Source organism: Microtus ochrogaster, linkage group LG3 (assembly GCF_000317375.1).
Source record: "Microtus ochrogaster isolate Prairie Vole_2 linkage group LG3, MicOch1.0, whole genome shotgun sequence".
Classification (NCBI taxonomy): Eukaryota; Metazoa; Chordata; class Mammalia; order Rodentia; family Cricetidae; genus Microtus; species Microtus ochrogaster.
In genome coordinates, this window is record NC_022029.1 from 47,845,814 (window position 1) to 47,864,366 (window position 18,553).

The following is an 18,553-nucleotide window of genomic DNA, read 5'->3' on the forward strand; positions in this document are numbered from 1 at the left end:
AGACCGGGCTGGTCTCGAACTCACAGAGATCTGCCTGCCTCTGCCTCCCGAGTGCTGGGATTAAAGGCGTGCGCCACCACCGCCTGGCTTGAACCACTTTTCTAATCCAAAGTCCCAAAGATTTCATCATTCATTGAAAAAAAAAACAACCAACCAAACAAACCAAATATGGTCAGGTCCTTCCATATTGCTGGTCCTTCCATTGACCAGCAATTCCTCCACATTTCTGGTACCAGTATCTTCAATGTTAGTTTACTTTTCTGTTGTATAAAACACCATGACCAAGGCAACTGATAGAAGCGATGGTTTATTTGGCTTACAGTTCATCATGGCAAGGGAACATGGCAGCAATCAGGAATCATAGTGTTGGAGCAGAAGCTGGAGACTCACATCTTAAATTGCAAGTAGAAAGCAGAGAGTGAAGTAGGAAAGGCATATGGATTTAGAACCGTCTCAAAGGCCACCCCCAGTGATGTATTTTCTACAGCAGCACCACTTCTCCCAAGCCTCACAGGACAGCACCACCAACTGGAGACCAAATATTCAAATTCCAGAGAATGTATTATTCTTATTCAAATTACCACAGGAAAGAATTCATGTATGACATGGTAAAACTAGTCTGCTATCCAGGACTGGTATTACCCAGGGACCCTAGGGAGAACCTATTATTGCCACTTCTCTAAACCAGTATCATTTGTAACCACATTCTAGATACTTATCCATCTACTCACAGAGAAGTGTAGCTCTCATCTCATTAAAAAAAAAAAAAAGGAAATGAAAACAAAGCACCCTTTTTTCAGTAGCCAAAGACCATTAAGATCCAATTGGTCAAAATTCAGAGAACAACTCTCTATGGGGTTTCCAACAGCAGCTGATATATCCTCAATACAGCCCTTTCATGTACCACTCAGAACACTATGAAGAACACTATGAAGTAGTGGTGAAAAGACTTTAAGAGCTAAAGGACCAGGACATGTGCTCTGCTGCAGGGTAATTTCTTGTATATGTGATAGGTATTCTGCACCCATGAAACCTCAACAATATGGATTCCTAAATAAGACCTGAAAAATGACAATACCAATTGACATGCCACTGTGAATGCAGAAATTTCACAAGGCCCCACCCTTAACCTTAGTGAGGGAGATTCAGTCTTCTCCAGGGACGAGCCTCTAGATAGGTGATCTCCAAAAAAATCAGTAAGCCCTAAACATACACATACAAGCAACACTAAATAGTATATATGTATGTATATATGTGTGTGTATGTGTGTGTGTAACAATTTTATATACATATATATGTATTACACACACACACACACACACACACACACACACACACACACACACACATTGGTTTCTTGAAACAGGGTTTCTCTTTATAGCCCTTGCTGTCCTGGAACTTACTCTGTAGACTAGGCTGGCCTTGAACTCCGTCTGCCTCTGCCTCCCAAGTGCTGGGATTAAAGGAGTGTGCTACCATCACCCAGCTGTAACAATAATAATTAATAATTTAGAAGCCATGAATTTGGGGGACATGGAAGGACTGACAGGGAAGGGAAAAGGAAGAAATTGTGTAAATATAGCACACACACGAATTTCTCAAAGATATTTTAAAAATTGACATTTCAAAAACCAGCTGGTATTCTGATGGGGAGTCTTTTAAAGTAACTTGATCTTTCTTAGTTTTCAATGTCCTATATCCTATGAATTTAGTGTTTTGACTGTTGCATGACATGGGGACTTACTTTCTTTTCTGGTCCTGTCTATTTGGTATTTTGTATGCCTCTTCAACTTTAATAGGCATCTCTTTCTTTAGATGAGGCAAGTTTTGTATAATTTTGTAGAAAATATTTTCTTTGCTTTTGACCTGGATTTTTTCTCCTTCTATACCTATTATTTGTAGGTTCAGTTTTTTTTGTGGTTTTTTGTTTGTTTATTTTTGCTTTTTGAGACAGGATTTCTCTGTAGTTTTTTGGAGCCTGTTCTAGAACTAGCTCTTGTAGACCAGGCTGGCCTCGAACTCCCAGAGATCCGCCTGCCTCTGTCTCCCGAGTTCTGGGATTAGAGGCATGCGCCACCACTGTTCGGCTTCAGTTTTGTTTTTTAGTGTTCGGCTCCTTCATGTCCTGTGCATGGTTTCTTTTTTTTTTTTTCTGTTGGACTTGAGATTTTCTTTGATTGAGTGATCAAATTCCTCTCCTTTGTCTTCAAAGCCTGATATTCTCTTTTCAGTTTGATCCAGTCTATGGATGAGACTCTCCTGAGTTATTTCATTTTGGCTTTCTTCCGAGAGTCTCTTTATTAGGGTCTGTTTTCATATCTTGTATTGTTTTCGTTATTCTATTCACAGTTTTCGGTGTTTATTCTGGTATTTGTTCATATATTCTTTGAGTTCCTTGTTCATATGTATCGTTTCTGTTTTACCTTTTGTTTTCTGTATCATCTGAGTTGCATTTGTTCAGGAACATCACTAAGAGAGGACTGCGTTTTCAGTGATGGTCTATTTATGTGGCTTGTGCTATTGCAATGGGACCTAGATATCTGAAGTTACTTTGTTGGTACTGTTTCTTGGCATGGAAATTGTGTCTGTACTTTGTTGACTTGATGTTTGGATCTCTCTTTCCATTGACCTCAACTTGTCAGATTGTCTTCAGTTGAATAGGGTTTAGGGTTCAGTCTTGGAGCAATTTAGTGTTGATGCCCAAATGGGGTAACAGAAGTAGGTGGGGCTCAGCTCAGACTCGGGGAAGTTTCTAAGCCCTGTAGAAGTCTGGAGGAGGTGCTCAGGATGTGTGGAGAGGAGAGGCCCAGTTTAGAGTTCAGCCGCCATTCAGGCACAGGGTGCCAGACTAGGCCTCAACACTGGATGTGGGACCAGAGCTAGATCTGGTGGATTAAGGAGGATGGGGTGGGGGACTCACTGGGATAGACCCTAGAGGAGAAGGATGAGCAGGACATGGCTGGGTGGAGAGCTTCTTCTGTTTGCTTAACCATAATGCTTGTTCAGTCTTCCTAATGTTGTATGCTTTTCTAATCAGTGGGAGAAATGGTTTTCTAGTTCTTCATTGAAAACATTTTGCTGACACTGTTTTGTTTTCTCCCTCTCTAGGTTTTTAAAGAGGAAAAATACTTGAAAGAGGCCATGGAGTGTAGCGATGTGATTTGGCAGCGAGGTCTGCTCCGGAAAGGCTATGGAATCTGCCATGGAACCTCCGGAAATGGTTATTCCTTTTTGTCCCTTTACCACCTTACGCAGGATAAGAAGTACCTCTATCGAGCCTGCAAGGTGAGGACACATCCCTGCAGCTCCGGAACTTCCCAGGACAGAGTCCAACAGCGCAATTCCTCTTCCCTCCGTGAGCCTGTCCATCCCAATCTGTGGTTGAACCTGTTTCTTCTGTCACATCATTGTCCTTGATCCTCTGTCCCCATCTTTGAGATGAGGGCAGCAAACATAAAGGTTACTCTGAAGACTAGAAGTTCAGGGATCACACTGCCTAGTCAGAGTTACTGTACTGTGTATAAGCATCGTTTATGTGTTTGTTTGAAGAATCTGAGCTAGCACAGAGGGGCTTTGGTTTTGCTGTTCCCAAAGATGACCACGAACTCTGACCTTCCTGCTGCTCCCCCTCCCAGGTTCTAGGTTATAGATCTTTGATATCATACCCAGCTTTTATTTAAGCTTTATTGTCCTAAAGTACATTTATTCTTCAAGCCTCTATTTCTTTATTTGAAAAAAATGAAGAGAAAACAACTTCCTATCTACCCAGGATGTTTCAAGAATTAAATGAGATAGCATGTAGACTGTCTACAATTGTTCCTAGTTAAAGCCTTCGTTAGTGTCACATTCGGCTGCATGACAAACCTACACTCCTCTCCAAGTTTCCGTAGTCCTGCATGCCTTGGCCCTTGCCGGTTTCTCTCCCTTTTCTCATCATATGCCCCTTTCAGACATACTGCCTCACTGCACCTCCCTCTCAATGTAACGGACTCTAAGCTGTTATTACCTGTTTCCGTCACCAAAAATGTACTTCCCTCTGCAGTTTACAGAGCAACTCTTTGCCACTCCAGGGTTAGTTTAACTGTGACATTCTTCAGGATCTTTAAGACTGCCACATGGAAGAATCTTCCAGTTATTTATTGAGTGTATTGCTTATTGCTTGGCTCAAACTGGTGAAATGTAAGCTCCACGGTCGTCCTTGTCTAGGTTACTCTTCTGTAATATTTACAACAGTAGCACATGGCCCTAAATAGAAACAAATATGGCTTCAGTATATTTTCATGAGTGGCAAGAAGCTAGACTTGGTAAATGCTTGCTTGTATTTTTATTACTATGCATGTTTCACATGGTGCAATTATGTACAGACACTGAACAATAGAAGAAAATACACCAAAATGTTTGCAGTGGACATTGACAGATAGAGGCATTATGGATAACATATTTGTATACCATCTGGACAGTGACCACCTGTGTTTTAGGGTGTTTTTGTTAGTTTGTTTTTATCAACTCAAATAAAATGGCTTCTCTGTTTTTGAATATCTGTAGGGTGCCCAATTCACGGATTAATCATGGGATGCTATAGAAGCATGTAAGAGGGCAGAACCCAGTCTGGTTATGCAAGATCAGAAAGTGGTGTGTAAGCCAAAACAGGAAGACAGCTGGGAGTTATGCAGAACATTGTAGAAAGAGGAAACTGCCTGCCCAGAGGCTTAGAGCTTGAAGCATCCAAAGATATAAAGTTCATGATTGCTAGGTCATGGGGTCAGGGCAGAACAGGAGCTCGAGGCAGGGATAACTTTAATATTAGATGGTTACATAAATAGGGAGGCCTCTTTCCTCACCAATAATATTTTGCAAGTGAGTCAGGAAGGGAGTAACCTAGGGAAGTGGGATACTTTCCTTTAGAGTACCCAGCACAAAGCCACAGAGTCAGGGGGCATCTTAGTGTATCTTGGAGAGGGAGCACCTCAGTGCTGTGGGATGCCATGGTGGGGGCGGTGTGTTAAATATGACTTGAAGTCACATGTGCACAGAGCAGTTCTCAACCTTGATTACACCTGAGGACCAGTGTGACCTACTCTAGACCATTTAAATAAAGAATCCCTTTTACTAGTGATTTTTGGGACCCACAGGTGACTTTTAAAACTAGACAGCACTGAACACCAGTTTGGAAAATGGAGGATCCATGTTGAGACTCTTCTTTAGAAACATCACCATGGATCTGGGTGGGAAGGATCAGGAGGAACTTGGGTTCCCACACTGGTGTTTGTCGAGTCCTTGGTGGGGAAGTGATGAGTTAGACACCAAGGCAGTGTCTGTGATAGAAGAAGGAAGGCATTAGCTTATTAAAGATGCAAAGCCCAGAGAGTAAAGAGCTAAGGGCCGAAGTATTTTCCTAATGGAGAATTGTTCCAGCAACAGTTTATAAGACAGCAAAGAGACACGGAGGAAAAAGCAGCACACTGAGTGTGTTCTCCAGAAGTAACCAAGGCCAGCGGGAGCCAGTAGCCAAGATTGAAGGCAAGTTCAGGGCAGGAATTTTTATTCAGATGGAGCAAGCATTTGGAAGTAATAGTCAGGGTGCTGTTGAATTTTGCTTTTCTCCTCCAGGTGTCCCTACAATGTTTTAAGGTAGATGTGGCCTGAAAGTTTGAAAATGAAATTTATGCCCTGGCAATGCTGAAGCATGCATGGGCGCCCATATATGGTGATTCTTGTCCATATTGGGTTTCATAGTCTAAGTTGATGAGGTCGACTGACCAGGTCTCTAACTCAAGAGAGCGCCAGATCTCATTACAGATGGTTGTGAGCCACCATGTGGTTGCTGGGAATTGAACTCAGGACCTTTGGAATGAGCAGGCAGTGCTCTTAACCACTGAGCCATTTCTCCAACCCTACAGAAGAGGAAACAGGCAAGGAAGGGTCCCTAACTCTCATCCTGCTAGGGAGTTTTGTTCAAACAATACAGTTCAGAGCCCTAGAATCACTACTGTTCAAACTGGCCTCTTTAATTATTTGTTTCAATATTTATTTTTGTTATTTTAGTTATGTGTTGGTGTGTGTCTATGTATAGGAATGTGCATGTAAGTGCAGATGTCTGAAGATGGCAGAGGAGTCAGTTCCCACTAACCCTGGAGTTTCAGGTGTTTGTGAGCACCTGGCGTGGGTGCTTAGACTTGAACTAGGGTCCTCTGGAAGAGTACTATATGCTCTTAACCACTGAGCGTCTCTTGAGCCCCCTATTCAGTTCCTATAAACTCATTCAAGTGTCCCATTTGTTGCCTCTTAAGAAATTCTAGTCTTAAAAAGATTGTCTTTCTTGTTAGTTTGCAGAGTGGTGCCTCGATTATGGAGCACATGGGTGTCGCATTCCTGACAGACCGTATTCCCTCTTTGAAGGTAGGAGAGTATTAAAAATAAAATCTTACATTTGGATATTTGGTTCTTCTATTCTAAGTACAAGCATTAGTACATTCAATGTTGCTTGAGTAACACTTCAGAACTAAAACAAAATTATACTAAGCATGTTTATCTTGCCTACATTTGTTCTGCAAATATCTCCAAAAACTTTAGAACTTCTGTGAAATACATAGGCAGACAAAGCCTGGAAGGCTTATTGGATAGGGGGATAATAAGTTTCCTCTTCTGCATTTTATATATTATTCTATATGTTCTTAGTTTTTTAAATACACTTAATTCTTTAAATTATATAAACAATTACTAGTAACTAATATTAATGGAAAATAGTAGTTGGATATTAATAATTAGAAAAATGAGTGAATATTGAAAACTATTCAATATTTTTACTGATGGCTATAACAAGGTCATTAGTGAAAACAATTACATAGTCTATCCAGGTTGATAAGTATATAAGAATGTGATATAATTAATAAATATTATAATTATAATTGAAGTTCTAGAAAGACAAAAATTCTTTTTAGTTTATTATATTTTCTTTAGCTTCTCAGGAAGTAATTTTCTTTTGTTATTTTAAAAATTATTTTTAAAACAATCTTTTTTTTATTTTACATACTAACACCAGTTCCCTTCTCCTGCCCTCTCCCACTTCCCTGACTTTCCCCCCACCCCACTCCCTATCCACTCCTCAGAGAGGGTGAAGCCTCCCATGAGGAGTCAACAAAGTCTGTCACATCACTTGAGGCAGGACCAGGGCCCTCCTCCCTGTATCTGGGCTGAACAAGGTATCCCTCCATAGGAATGGGCTCCAAAGAGCCAGTTCATGCACTAAGGATAAATACTGGTTCCATGATCAGTGGCCCCACAAACTGCCCAAGCCACACCACTGTCACCCACATTCAGAGGGCCTAGCTCAGTCTTATGCAGGTTCTTCAGCTGTCAGTTCAGAGTCATTTAGCTTCCACTAACTCAGGTCAGATGGTTCTGTGGATGTCCCCATTATGGTCTTGACCCCTTTGCTTATATTATTGCTCTTCCCTCTCTATGAATGGATTCTAGGAGCTTGGCCCAATGCTTAGCTGTGGATCTCTGCTTCTCCTTTGATCAGGCACTGGTTGAAGGTTCTATGATGAGAATTAAGGTAGTCATCAATCTGCTTACAGGGGAAGGGCAGTTAAGGTATCCTTTCCACTATTGCTTAGATTCTTTTTTTTTTTTTTAAAGGGGAGCCGGAAGCCACACACAGGCCATGTTTATTCTTTGCAGAGTGTGAAGATCATAAATAGTTTTAGAAAAATATGTCAAAAGAAGATACATTTAATGCAAATTTAGCATTTAAAGATTTTTTTTAATTCATTCATTAATTTTAAACCCAATTGCAATTCCCCCCTCCTTTCCTCCCACCTCCTGTCCACACCTCTCCTCTCTCCCCCATAATCTACTCCTCTTTCATTTCTATTCAGAAAAGGGCAGGCATCCCATGGCTATCAACAAAGCATGGTGTATCAAGTTGTAGTTAGACTAACTACCTCGCCTTGTATTGAATCTGAACAAGGCAAGCCACTATGAGAAATAGGGTCCCCAAAGCCAGCAAAAATATCAGAGACTTTCACTGTTAGGAGCCCCACGAGAAGACCAAGGTATATATGCAGAGGGCGTAGGCCAGTCCCATAGGAGCTCCGTGGCTTGCAGTTCAGTCATTGTATGCTATTAGCCCAGGTTAGTGATTGTATGCTATTAGCCCAGGTTAGTTGCATCTATGGATTTTCTTGCAATGTCTTAGGGGTCAAAGACATTGCAAGAAAATCCATTGCTTAGATTCTTAACTGGGATCATCCTTTATAGGTTCCTGGGAATTTCCCTGGTGCCAGGTTTCTCACAAACCCTATAATGGCTCCCACTAACAAGATATCTCTTTCCTTACTCTCCCAACCCACCTTCCCAATCCCTCTTTCCCCTCCCCTTCTCCTCTCCTCACTCTCCTACTAACCCACCCTCCCCCACATTCCCAGTCACTCAGGAGATCTTGTCTATTTCACATGGGGATGTTATAGAGTGGCCTCATATAATAACTTCTGCATTATTTCTCTCTCCCTATTTCTCTCTCTCTCTCTCTCTCTCTCTCTCCATATATATATACATATATATATACATGCACTTATTTGAAAATTACTTTTTTAGAAGCTAAAGAAAATATAAGACTATAGAAGCTTTGACAGGAAAATTTCATTTGTTGACATACAGTCGGTAACATCCTTAAATTCTTCAAGGGCTTTTGTTTGTTTTATCATTGGATTATAGTACTCGACCCTCATGCTTGTTAGATAAGCACTATAGCTGCATCCTAGATCTACATCTGTATCTCTTTGGTAGATGCTGCAATATCATCTTAACATTTCAAATGCACGATGAAGATCCAAAAGCTGCTCCTTAAAACATAATATAATGGAGTTGAAAAAATAGCGCAGTAGGTAAATTTACTTGTCACACAAGTGTGAGAATCTGAGTTTGAATCCCCAGAATCCAGATGTGTAGATGTATATAGCTCAAGTGTATAATTCCATCACTTTGAAGAGTAATTGGGACATGAGGCAGGAGGAACCTCAGAATCTTGCCAATCAGCTACATTGGTGTGTGTGCAATAGAAAATGGAAACCCTGTTTCAAACAAGGTGGAAGGCAAGGACTGACACTTCAAGTTGTCTGCTGATGTCCATACTCACACTGCATATGCCTGAATTCACACACACACACACACACACACACACACACACACACACACACACACGGAATGGTATAATTGCCTGATGGGTGCTGTTTCTAATGATGCCACTTTTAACTGATGATGGGACTTTCCCTTATGTCCTTATAGCCCCTGTAGATGAAGGAAGGGATTAATGTCACTTTATTATATTCACTAGCCCATGTAGTTCTTAAGAGATCCACATTTTGCTTTGCAGGTATGGCTGGTGCTGTTCACTTTCTCTCTGACATCTTGGTACCAGAGACGTCACGGTTTCCGGCATTTGAACTTGGCTCTTTGCAGAAGGATTAAAATGGTGCAAAAAGACAACTAACATACCATTGGACCAAAAGCCACCTGACTGATTAGTGCCTGACACAGAACCTAATGTAAAGAAAAAAGGGGGGGGGGCAAAACCCTCACAGCCCCTTTTGTTGTGAAGACCCCCAAATTAGAGCATGAGTGATAGAAACCACACGTCAGCACTTTGTGACAGCGTTCCCCTTCATGGTGAAATACGAATTCTCCCTATCTAGGCTCCCTGTAGTGTGCATGTTTCTTGGTGCTTGTCTATAGGTGTAAATTGACTATATAAGAGTCACACTCATCACATGACCTCTTAGCTGAGCATGTGGGAGTGTTTAAGGCGACAGCCACACCTTTTTGTACATAGTATCTAAAGTAGGGTGTCATCTCTATCATCAAAGAAACAGTTGTGTGATGTGTCTGAAACATCAGTTAGCAGATCTAGATACCCTGTGAGGAAAGTGTGTTAGCCTTTTCCATGGGCAGCTTTCAGAAGAGCGGGAGTGAAAGGCAGCAGGAAAGTGGACAACTCAGCATGCACTGTACAGCTCGAGAAGGCGCAGGTGACACCACTCCCCTCTTTGTGTCTTATGGTCAACACAATTAGTGACTAATTATTAGCAGTCCTCAGACAGTCACCCAGATCAAAACAGCCTCCACCTGTTATCAGTACAGCTTATCCCTGTAAAACAGAGTAGAGAATGCCAGCCAGATCCATCTATAGCCCTTCAAAGGTTTATTTCATATGTTGGTAACTTATTAAGGTATGAATTTAATACATCCTTTATTTTTCATACAAATTGAGGGGATAAATTCTAGGCTGAATTTATACACACAAGGAACAAACATTCTAACCAAGACGATTATTATCTGGGTGATTTTTAAATTATTTTTAAGGACATCTTGTTGGATTCACATACGGTTAATAATCCTGTCACATAAATTTCAGAGTTTGGTTGTTTTTCGTGATACAAGTGGGCAGGATTGTGTAATAGTCTGGACCTCAGTCCTTCCTAAATACTTGCCCTAGTTACTACTCCTTTTATAAAGTAGAAAGAATTGTGAGTCTTCAAGAAAAGGCCTCTTCATGCGTGGACCATTTTGAGTGCTGAACCTTGTTTGTGGGACTGGTACCCTAAACATCTGGCCTTCAGTTTCCAGGTGATGCCTCCTAAATCTCTTCATTCTAAGTTGTGACTATTCTGGTTCACCTTGGGTTGATTAGTTCCATGTATATAAATCCCCATGATTATCCTCTAATCTCCCTGAGCCCAATAATGGGCTTCTAAGGGCCGCCCAGCACCTTCTTACCTAAAGGTAGGGCAAACCATCCCGGACAGGCTGAGGGGAAGTCATTCTGCAGAACTAGACAGGTGCTGTCTAGTCTCATCCGAACCGTACAGTTTTCATCCTCTTACCCATTTCAACACAAATAATACACAGCAGAGCTAATCTCTGAGATCCAGATTGTGTAGTTCATGAAGGAAGCCCCTGGGGCTGTGTAGTAAGCCCTTTTCTGAACCAAGGTGGCAGTTTACAGGGCTCTGGCTTTGACCAAGGGCCCTCAAGGCAACAGTAGCAGTGGTGACTCTCCCCTTTATATTTACTCATAACTGGTTGACAAATAACTAGTATCTTCCTGGCCAACCTGCCGAGGGAAAAATCAAATACCCCCAGGATGACTGGGGGGTTTGTTTGTTCCCACTCACCACTGGTATCTACAGTCGTGCATCTCAGTCACTGACACTGATTCCTTCCTCACACCCTTGTGCTGCTGTCCTACAAAAGCTGCAGCCCCCGTCCCATAAGGCCAAGGAGGAATGGCATGCAAACCAGGACTGAGGGCTCAAGTATGACCATTTGATAGTTATAAATGTATGAAATCTAATTGAAGAACATCTCACTTTTGTTTCTTAGGCTTGTTTTATGTCAACAACTGTATTCTAAATGTGTTGAAAAATTTAAAATATGTACACACAGAATACCATTTTGAAATCTGGAGGGAAAAAGGTAATGTCCACAAAAAGTGTTTGGGGTTCTTTGGTTTTGTTAATAAAAGACAGTTTTGTGGTGAGGACTTATGGAGCCTTCCTATTTTCTCCTTTCTGTCTCAGTTCAACAGTGTGAAAGTGGGAAATGCTATGGCTATACTGATCTTTTCCTCCTGGTCACAATCCAGCTTCGGTAGTTATAATGATCCAAGGGATGTGGCGAGGCATGTGACAATGCCAGCGGTTTCAGTCCTGTTCATGAGAAAGACAAACCCTTCCCCTAATCCCTGAGTGTTTCATGAATGTTTCATAGCCAGAACTGGTCACATCATCTTCTCCCTCCATAAGGACTGGGACAATTGCTATATATGGCTTACTTGATTATTTAAAAGGCAAGACTGGGGTGAAGAGTGAGGGGCTGGATATACCAAGTGACTGAAGTGTTGCTCCATGATTCAGAAAGGAAGCATTTAAGAATGGAAGTATATAGCAGGATGCAGTGCTGGTTTAACTGAATTATGAGTGTCTTGGTTACTTTTCTATTGCTGCAACAAATCACCATGGCCAAGTATAAAATAAAACATTTAATTTGGGGTGCATGGTTTTAGGGGTTAGAGTCTATGACCATTATGGCAAGCATGACAGCAGGCAGGCAGGCAAGCTAAGTGCTCAAGCAGTAGCTGAACCTTGTTTGTGGGATCTTGCACCCTGATCCACAGACACAAGGAAGAGAGCTAGGACTGCAATATTGCTTGAATCTGGGGTTGGTTCAAACACTTAGAGAACTTGTGGCATCTGCATGTCCTCAAAAACAGGTAGTGAGTGCTATGGGGCTGACCCTGGTCACTGATGTTTTCACCTGAAATGAAGTGACAGCAATTCAGGAGAAGAGTTACCTGGAGCTAGGTTTGGAAGTGCATACTTTGGAGAACTATTTGTTGTACTCATGTATATACTTAATGTTATATTTCATATATGTATGTATTTCATAAAGTTAATGTTATGTTTAATATTCTTTCTCTAACCCCTATATGTTAGTCAGTTTTCCATTACCATGGTAAAATATTCAAGCTCACACAATTTAAGAGAAACAAAGTTTATTTGGCTCAAAACTTCAGAAGCTTCAGTGCATGGTTGGCTAATTCCATTGCTATAGGCCTGTGGTGAAGAAGAGCATCATGGCATCAGGAGTGTGTGACAGAGCAAAGATGGCAGCCAGGAGTTGAGTGGGAAGGCCAAGGACAAGATACTTTTTACCACTAAGTGCTACCATCTATAGTTTTAAAACCAGCATCTAGTAGTCATTAATTATAAACCCATCAGTAGGTAGGGTAGGAAACCCACTAATGATGTTGAGGGCCACAGGATCTAATCACTTCCCCAAAGTCCATTTTGCTCTTTTGCTTTTGACATATGGCCTCTAGAGAACACTTTAGATACAGAACATGCTACTTCTTTTATGACATCTTCACTTTGCTAGTCTTAGTTTACCAAGCCTTTTCAAGAAGGTGGTGCCTACACATATTGAGAGACCCATGTAACAAAGGAACAAACATGGGGGCTTTACCTCTCACATTGGCAATCATACATGGACTAAATCAATAAATCTCATAATTATAGTGATTTTATAATTCATTCAAAATTATTATTTCTCAATGCTACATTATTATGGTTACAATGGTTTCCATCCATGTATAATCGTTAACACAGAAGTAGTGCCTGCAAAACCTGATGGGAAAAATCAGTATGCTATGCTGGCATGGCAAAAGCCCCAAAGTAAGTACTTATACTTTGATCTAGCAACTTGTTTCTCTTATTTTACTCCAAAATAGAGATGCTCATAAAAGGAATGAGAATTGCACAGCACAATAATCACAATAAAAAAAGAGTAACAATGTGAGCAAAACAAATTGAATTATAAAGTTCAAAATGAAAAATAGGGCAGAACAAAGCTTAGTAAAATCATAAACTAAAGGAATTATAATCATGAAATTTGAAATAATGGTGGGCCACAAGGAGGAAGAGGACTCAATTTATTCATGATACAGAGCAATAGTGTGTTCATGTTATTTTATTTGGTTGGCATCACCCACAGTAATGCAAAGAAACTGAGACAGCGTGATGAAGGTTAATGTTTTACTCAAACTTGTGAGTTGACAAGAGCTTTCTGCTTCATAGACAAGGGTTCTAATGGCCTGGGAATGCTCAGCAGGACCCTCTGCTTCCAGACCATAGGGAGGGAGAACCTTTAGGTTCCGGTAGGAAACTCTGGAAGGGCCAGCCTGATTCACTGGTTTCCTAAATCTTCAGCCTGTGTGGCCCTGGCATTCTTCCTGGGGCTGAGACAGTAGGTGCACAGAGTGCAAGAACAGCGGGTTAGTTAGCATTGGCCACAAATTATCCAAAAATCACTGCTTTGGAGCAGTCCTGTATACTGTGAAGATGTGCTGCTCCCATTGTTAACAAAAATAGGATCGGTTGATGTCTAGGCAGAGTTTTAGGGCAGAGAGAATGCTGGGGAGAAGAAAAGTGGCATCAAGGAGACCCCACAGAGCAAGCAGGACTGGAAGCACATAGATGAGATACATGAGCCTTGGGTAGCACACAGGTGAATAGAAATGGGTTAATTTAAGTTATATGAATGAGCTAGCTGAAAAGGAGAGTAAGCTATCAGTTGAGCATTTATAATGTTAAGTCTCTATGTGGTTATTGGGGGGAGCAGCTGGCAGAACAGAAAAGTATGCCAACAAATCACACTCAAATTTTGCACGTATAAAATATTAATTTCAAGTAGAAAAGTGTGTTTAAAGGCCCCCTCCAATGTGACTGGGTTGCGGCTCAGGCATCAGGGTGTTTGAATGCTGCGAAAAGTATTGGAGGAAAATGGGCTACAGAGATTTCTATCTTGATCCTGAGTTCTTCTAGAGAGAGGAAAGGTAGCAGAAACACCCCAAATGTTATACAAACCAGGCTTGCCAGTGCCTTTCATGCCTCTTCACTCTACATTGTATGCATTGAGTGTACACTATTTTCTGAATAAGAAAAACAGTCAGCTTTGTCTGGGACCTTGGACCTTTGGACTCATGCTCAAGGGACCATCCTCTCACTATTGTGGTGCGGGACAATTGTCTATATTCTGTCAATTATGTTTTAAATAAACACTGATTGGCCAGTAGCCAGGCAGGAAGAATAGGCAGGACAACCAGACAGGAAGTAGAGGTGGGTCAAGGAGAACAGGAGAATTCTGGGAAGGAGGAAGCTCACCACAAAAGAAGCAAGATGTGACCTGTCCCACCGAAAAAGGTACCAAGCCATGTGGCTAACATAGACAAGAATAATGGGCTAATGTAAGTTATAAGAGTTAATAAGAAGCCTGAGTTAATGGGTCAATCAGTTTATCATTAATATAGACCTTTGTGTGATTTCTTTGGGGCTAAATTGCTGCCCTCCTGGTGGAAGGACAGAAACCAGGCAGGACAGAAACCCTCGCAACAACACCATTTTTATCTGCACCTCTTTGGCCTCTGTCCACATGGTAGCCAACACTTGGAGAGCCCTGTGTGGGCTCTGGGCCATGGTAGATTGTGGACAAGGCAGCCTTTGCCCTCTAGCTCCTCTCACCAGTGCCCAATTTCTTCTACCAGATCATAACACATTCCATAGTCTCCACCACCTTCATCACATGTGGTGATGCTGGATTTGAGATCGTCAACCCACTCCAAGCCCATGTACCTCCTCATCCCACTTCTATGGGAGGAAACGGAGGTACCAGGGGTCCAGTGACCTCACCCACTTACCATATTACTGAGTACTGTTGTGCTGGATCAGCACAACAGCAAGCAGTGTTCTCTCTCTCTCTCTCTCTCTCACACACACACACACACACACACACACACACACACACAGCACTACTTTAGGAGCATATCTCGGCCTTTATACTCACCCTCCAGGGGCCACCCTCAGCAGCTCTCACCACTGTAACCTGCACCGCTTTGGCTCCTCCGTCCACATGGTGGGCAACACTTGGAGATCTGTGCGGCTTCCTGTGTACCTTTCTCAGTGCTCCTCACTTCACTGTCTTTAACCCCGACACGTTTTAATGCTTTCTAAACACTGGTATTCACTGTAACACTGGGCTCCTTCCCGTTCTCTGGCTTCTATAGCTGGCACAATGGGCTGGATCTCCACAGACACCTTAATTTCAGCCCTGCCCCCTTTGAAAATGTATAGAACCTGAGAGAATTTTTTTTGTGGTTTATAAGCTGAAAGAACTAAAATTTCAAAATACCAAGGACTGGTTTTGCTGAGAAACGCCTCCACAATTAAATAGGAAGGCTGGTGTAGTACAGAACAACACTCTAGGGTCAAAAATGGAGCAGACAAGCCTCTGGATTCAGAGTCACAGTCACATGGACTGAGGTCAGGGAGGAAGAGGCAGCACAGCTGTATCTTCTCTGGTGCCAGGAGAAGCATCTGCAGGGCGGTGATAAGCAACTGGGGTCTCTCCAGGCCCATGAGGTTTTGCATTGCACAACATCTCTCCATTCATTTGGATAGCAATTAATCTAGGCAGCTTTGCATTAATGTAACACAGCAAAGAAGACCAAACTAAAACAGGTTTATTTTGGCTGTTTTCCTGGTTTCACCTCACATGGATAGGTTGGTCTTGTTGCTGTGGGCTGATGATGAGGCACTTACTCAGGCAAAGGCACATGTTGGAGCAGAGCCATTCATCTCATGGCCAAGGAGGAACATATTTTTCAGCCTTAGGAACTGAGGTCCCGATACCCACTTTAAAGATGTGCCCTTAACAATCACACGATCTCCCACTTGGTCCTCCCTCTTCAAGTTTCTACCACAAGCCAGGTGTGGACCCAACCTTTAACACATGGGACTTGGGGGCTGAGTATTTTAGATTCAAAGTGTAGCAGAGATCTAGTGAGGGAAAACCACAAGGGCTACGAAGATGTTTACTAGGAACACGGAGTAACACAAAGTCACATATTAAAACTGGGTAACAATTTGAGTAGCTCACCTCCCAGAACCATGCAAGAGTCTCACCATTCAGTGTGCCTCACTCAGGTAAGGGATGAGCTTCTAGCTACCAGTGTGCCTGGAGCATTGCCAGGCAGAAGCCACTGAACTCCCTCACGGTATTCTCCCTTCACCACCCGTGTGCTCTTCCTGTCCCAGCTCTTTTCTCATCGACAAATCTCACCAGCCTTTTTTATATTACAGAGATTACGCCATGTTTTTGCTCTCTAGCCCTTTCTGTCCTTTGTTTGCTTTGACAGCTATTATGGCTATTTTGAAGCTCACTGGAATTTGGGAAGAACAGATGAAATTGAGCCCTAGATTCTCCATCTTAAGTCATGACCTTTTTCCTGGGAGAAGTTGGCCAGAAGGGGTGTCTTTCCTGCCTAAGGTAGATGCAATGCAAGTGAGTGAGCCTCTTCTGTCTTGTTTCCTGTTCTCCTAAAGGGGTTTGAGTGAGATCAGGATTTTCTAAACCTATCCTTATAAAACCCCTAACCTAACCAAATAAAACTGGTCAGTCACCAAAACACATTGCCTTAGTCACTGTTCTCTTGCTGTGAAAAGACATCATGACCACAGAACCATTATAAAGAAAAACATTTAACTGGGGGCTGCCTTACAGTTTCAGAGATTTAGTTCATTATTGTCATGGTGGGAAACAAGGCAGTATGCAGGCAGACATGGTGCTGAAGAGGTAGCTGAGAGTTCTTGTAAGGAGAGGGTCCCCTGTTTGTCCCGGCTGCCTGACTAGCTTATACTCGAAATAACCACAGAAACTGTATTCATTAAAACACTGCTTGGCCCATTAGCTCTAGTTTCTTATTGGCCAATTCTTACATCTTAATTTAACCCATTTCTATTAATCTGTGTATCACCAAGTGACTGTGGCTTACCAGCAAGATTCTAACCAGCATCTGTCTCAGACAGAAGATCCATGGCGGTGTCTCTCTGACTTTTCCCTTCTTCCCTGCAGTCAGTTCTGTCTTCTCTGCCTAAGTTCTGCCCTATCAGGCCCAAAGATGTTTCTTTATTCATTAACCGATAAGAGCAACACATGAACAGAATAAACTCCTACACAAAGTTCTACATCCAGTTCAGTAGGTAGCAGGAAGAGGAAGAGTCTCTGGTCCTGGCTTGAGCTCCTAAAACCTCAAAGCCCACCCCCAGAGAGACATTTCCTCCAATAAGGCTATACCTACTCCAACAAGGCAACACCTCTTAGTCCCTCTCAAGGAGTACCACTCCCTAATGACCAAGCATTCAAATATATGAGCCTATGGGGGACATTCTTTTATTGGGGGGTATTCTTATTAAAACCACCACACAAATTAAGGAGCTTACAAGATGGCTCAGTGGTTAAGACACCTGTCACATAAGCCTGACAAGCTCAGTCATTAGATCATTAGATCCCATGTAAAGGTGAAAGAAAAGAACTCACTCCAGAAGGTTGTCAGCTGACCTCCACATGTATGGTATTACATGGGACACACATACACACACACACACATATTTAAAAAACTAATGCATTTAAAAAATGGCTAGTTACTCACTGCAAACTAAAACACTTAAATAAAAGGTCTAAGTGTCACTGGGGCCTAGAACTCTCTCCTAGTATTGAGAGTAAAGCTACAGAGTAAGGAGGTAGGCATACATGCCGAGTGACAAGAAGTAAGTTCCTGTTGACAGGGAAGAACGGAGGTAGACCCTTCCCAGATGAGGTGACATGTTTCACATCGAATGATCGATCTAGGGGTACTGCAGATAAAACTTCAGAGTGGCTTTAAGAGTAATTGTCAGTATAGGTGGCCAGACCTGGCCTATGGGTTGGAGGATGGCCCTACCACAAACTATCCGGTAAAGCATTGCTACCAGGTCTAAACAGCCCACAGATGGGCAGGTGCCACAAATGCACAGGAGTAGCAGCAAGAAGATAGTACCAATTCAGATGTTACTCTAAGGGCTGAGACTCCCCAGGGACCAATGGAGGCCTGAGAGGAAGTAAGCAACAGGTAGTATAATACTTTGCATTATGACTATCCCCACAAGGCCACGTGTAAAAG

General features: G+C 42.2%; 1 protein-coding gene across 1 annotated transcript in view; it reads left to right on the forward strand.

Moving 5' to 3' along the window:
* Positions 1 to 11,542, forward strand: part of Lancl2 (LanC like 2) — a 42,565-nt gene extending 31,023 nt beyond the window's left edge. Inside the window, exons 7-9 of the mRNA XM_005360888.2 lie at positions 3,109 to 3,285; positions 6,327 to 6,399; positions 9,377 to 11,542. Coding sequence (XP_005360945.1) covers positions 3,109 to 3,285; positions 6,327 to 6,399; positions 9,377 to 9,471 — 345 coding nt within the window. The 3' untranslated portion in view covers positions 9,472 to 11,542. The remainder of the gene's footprint in view (positions 1 to 3,108; positions 3,286 to 6,326; positions 6,400 to 9,376) is intronic.
* The last annotated feature ends 7,011 nt before the right edge of the window (positions 11,543 to 18,553 follow it).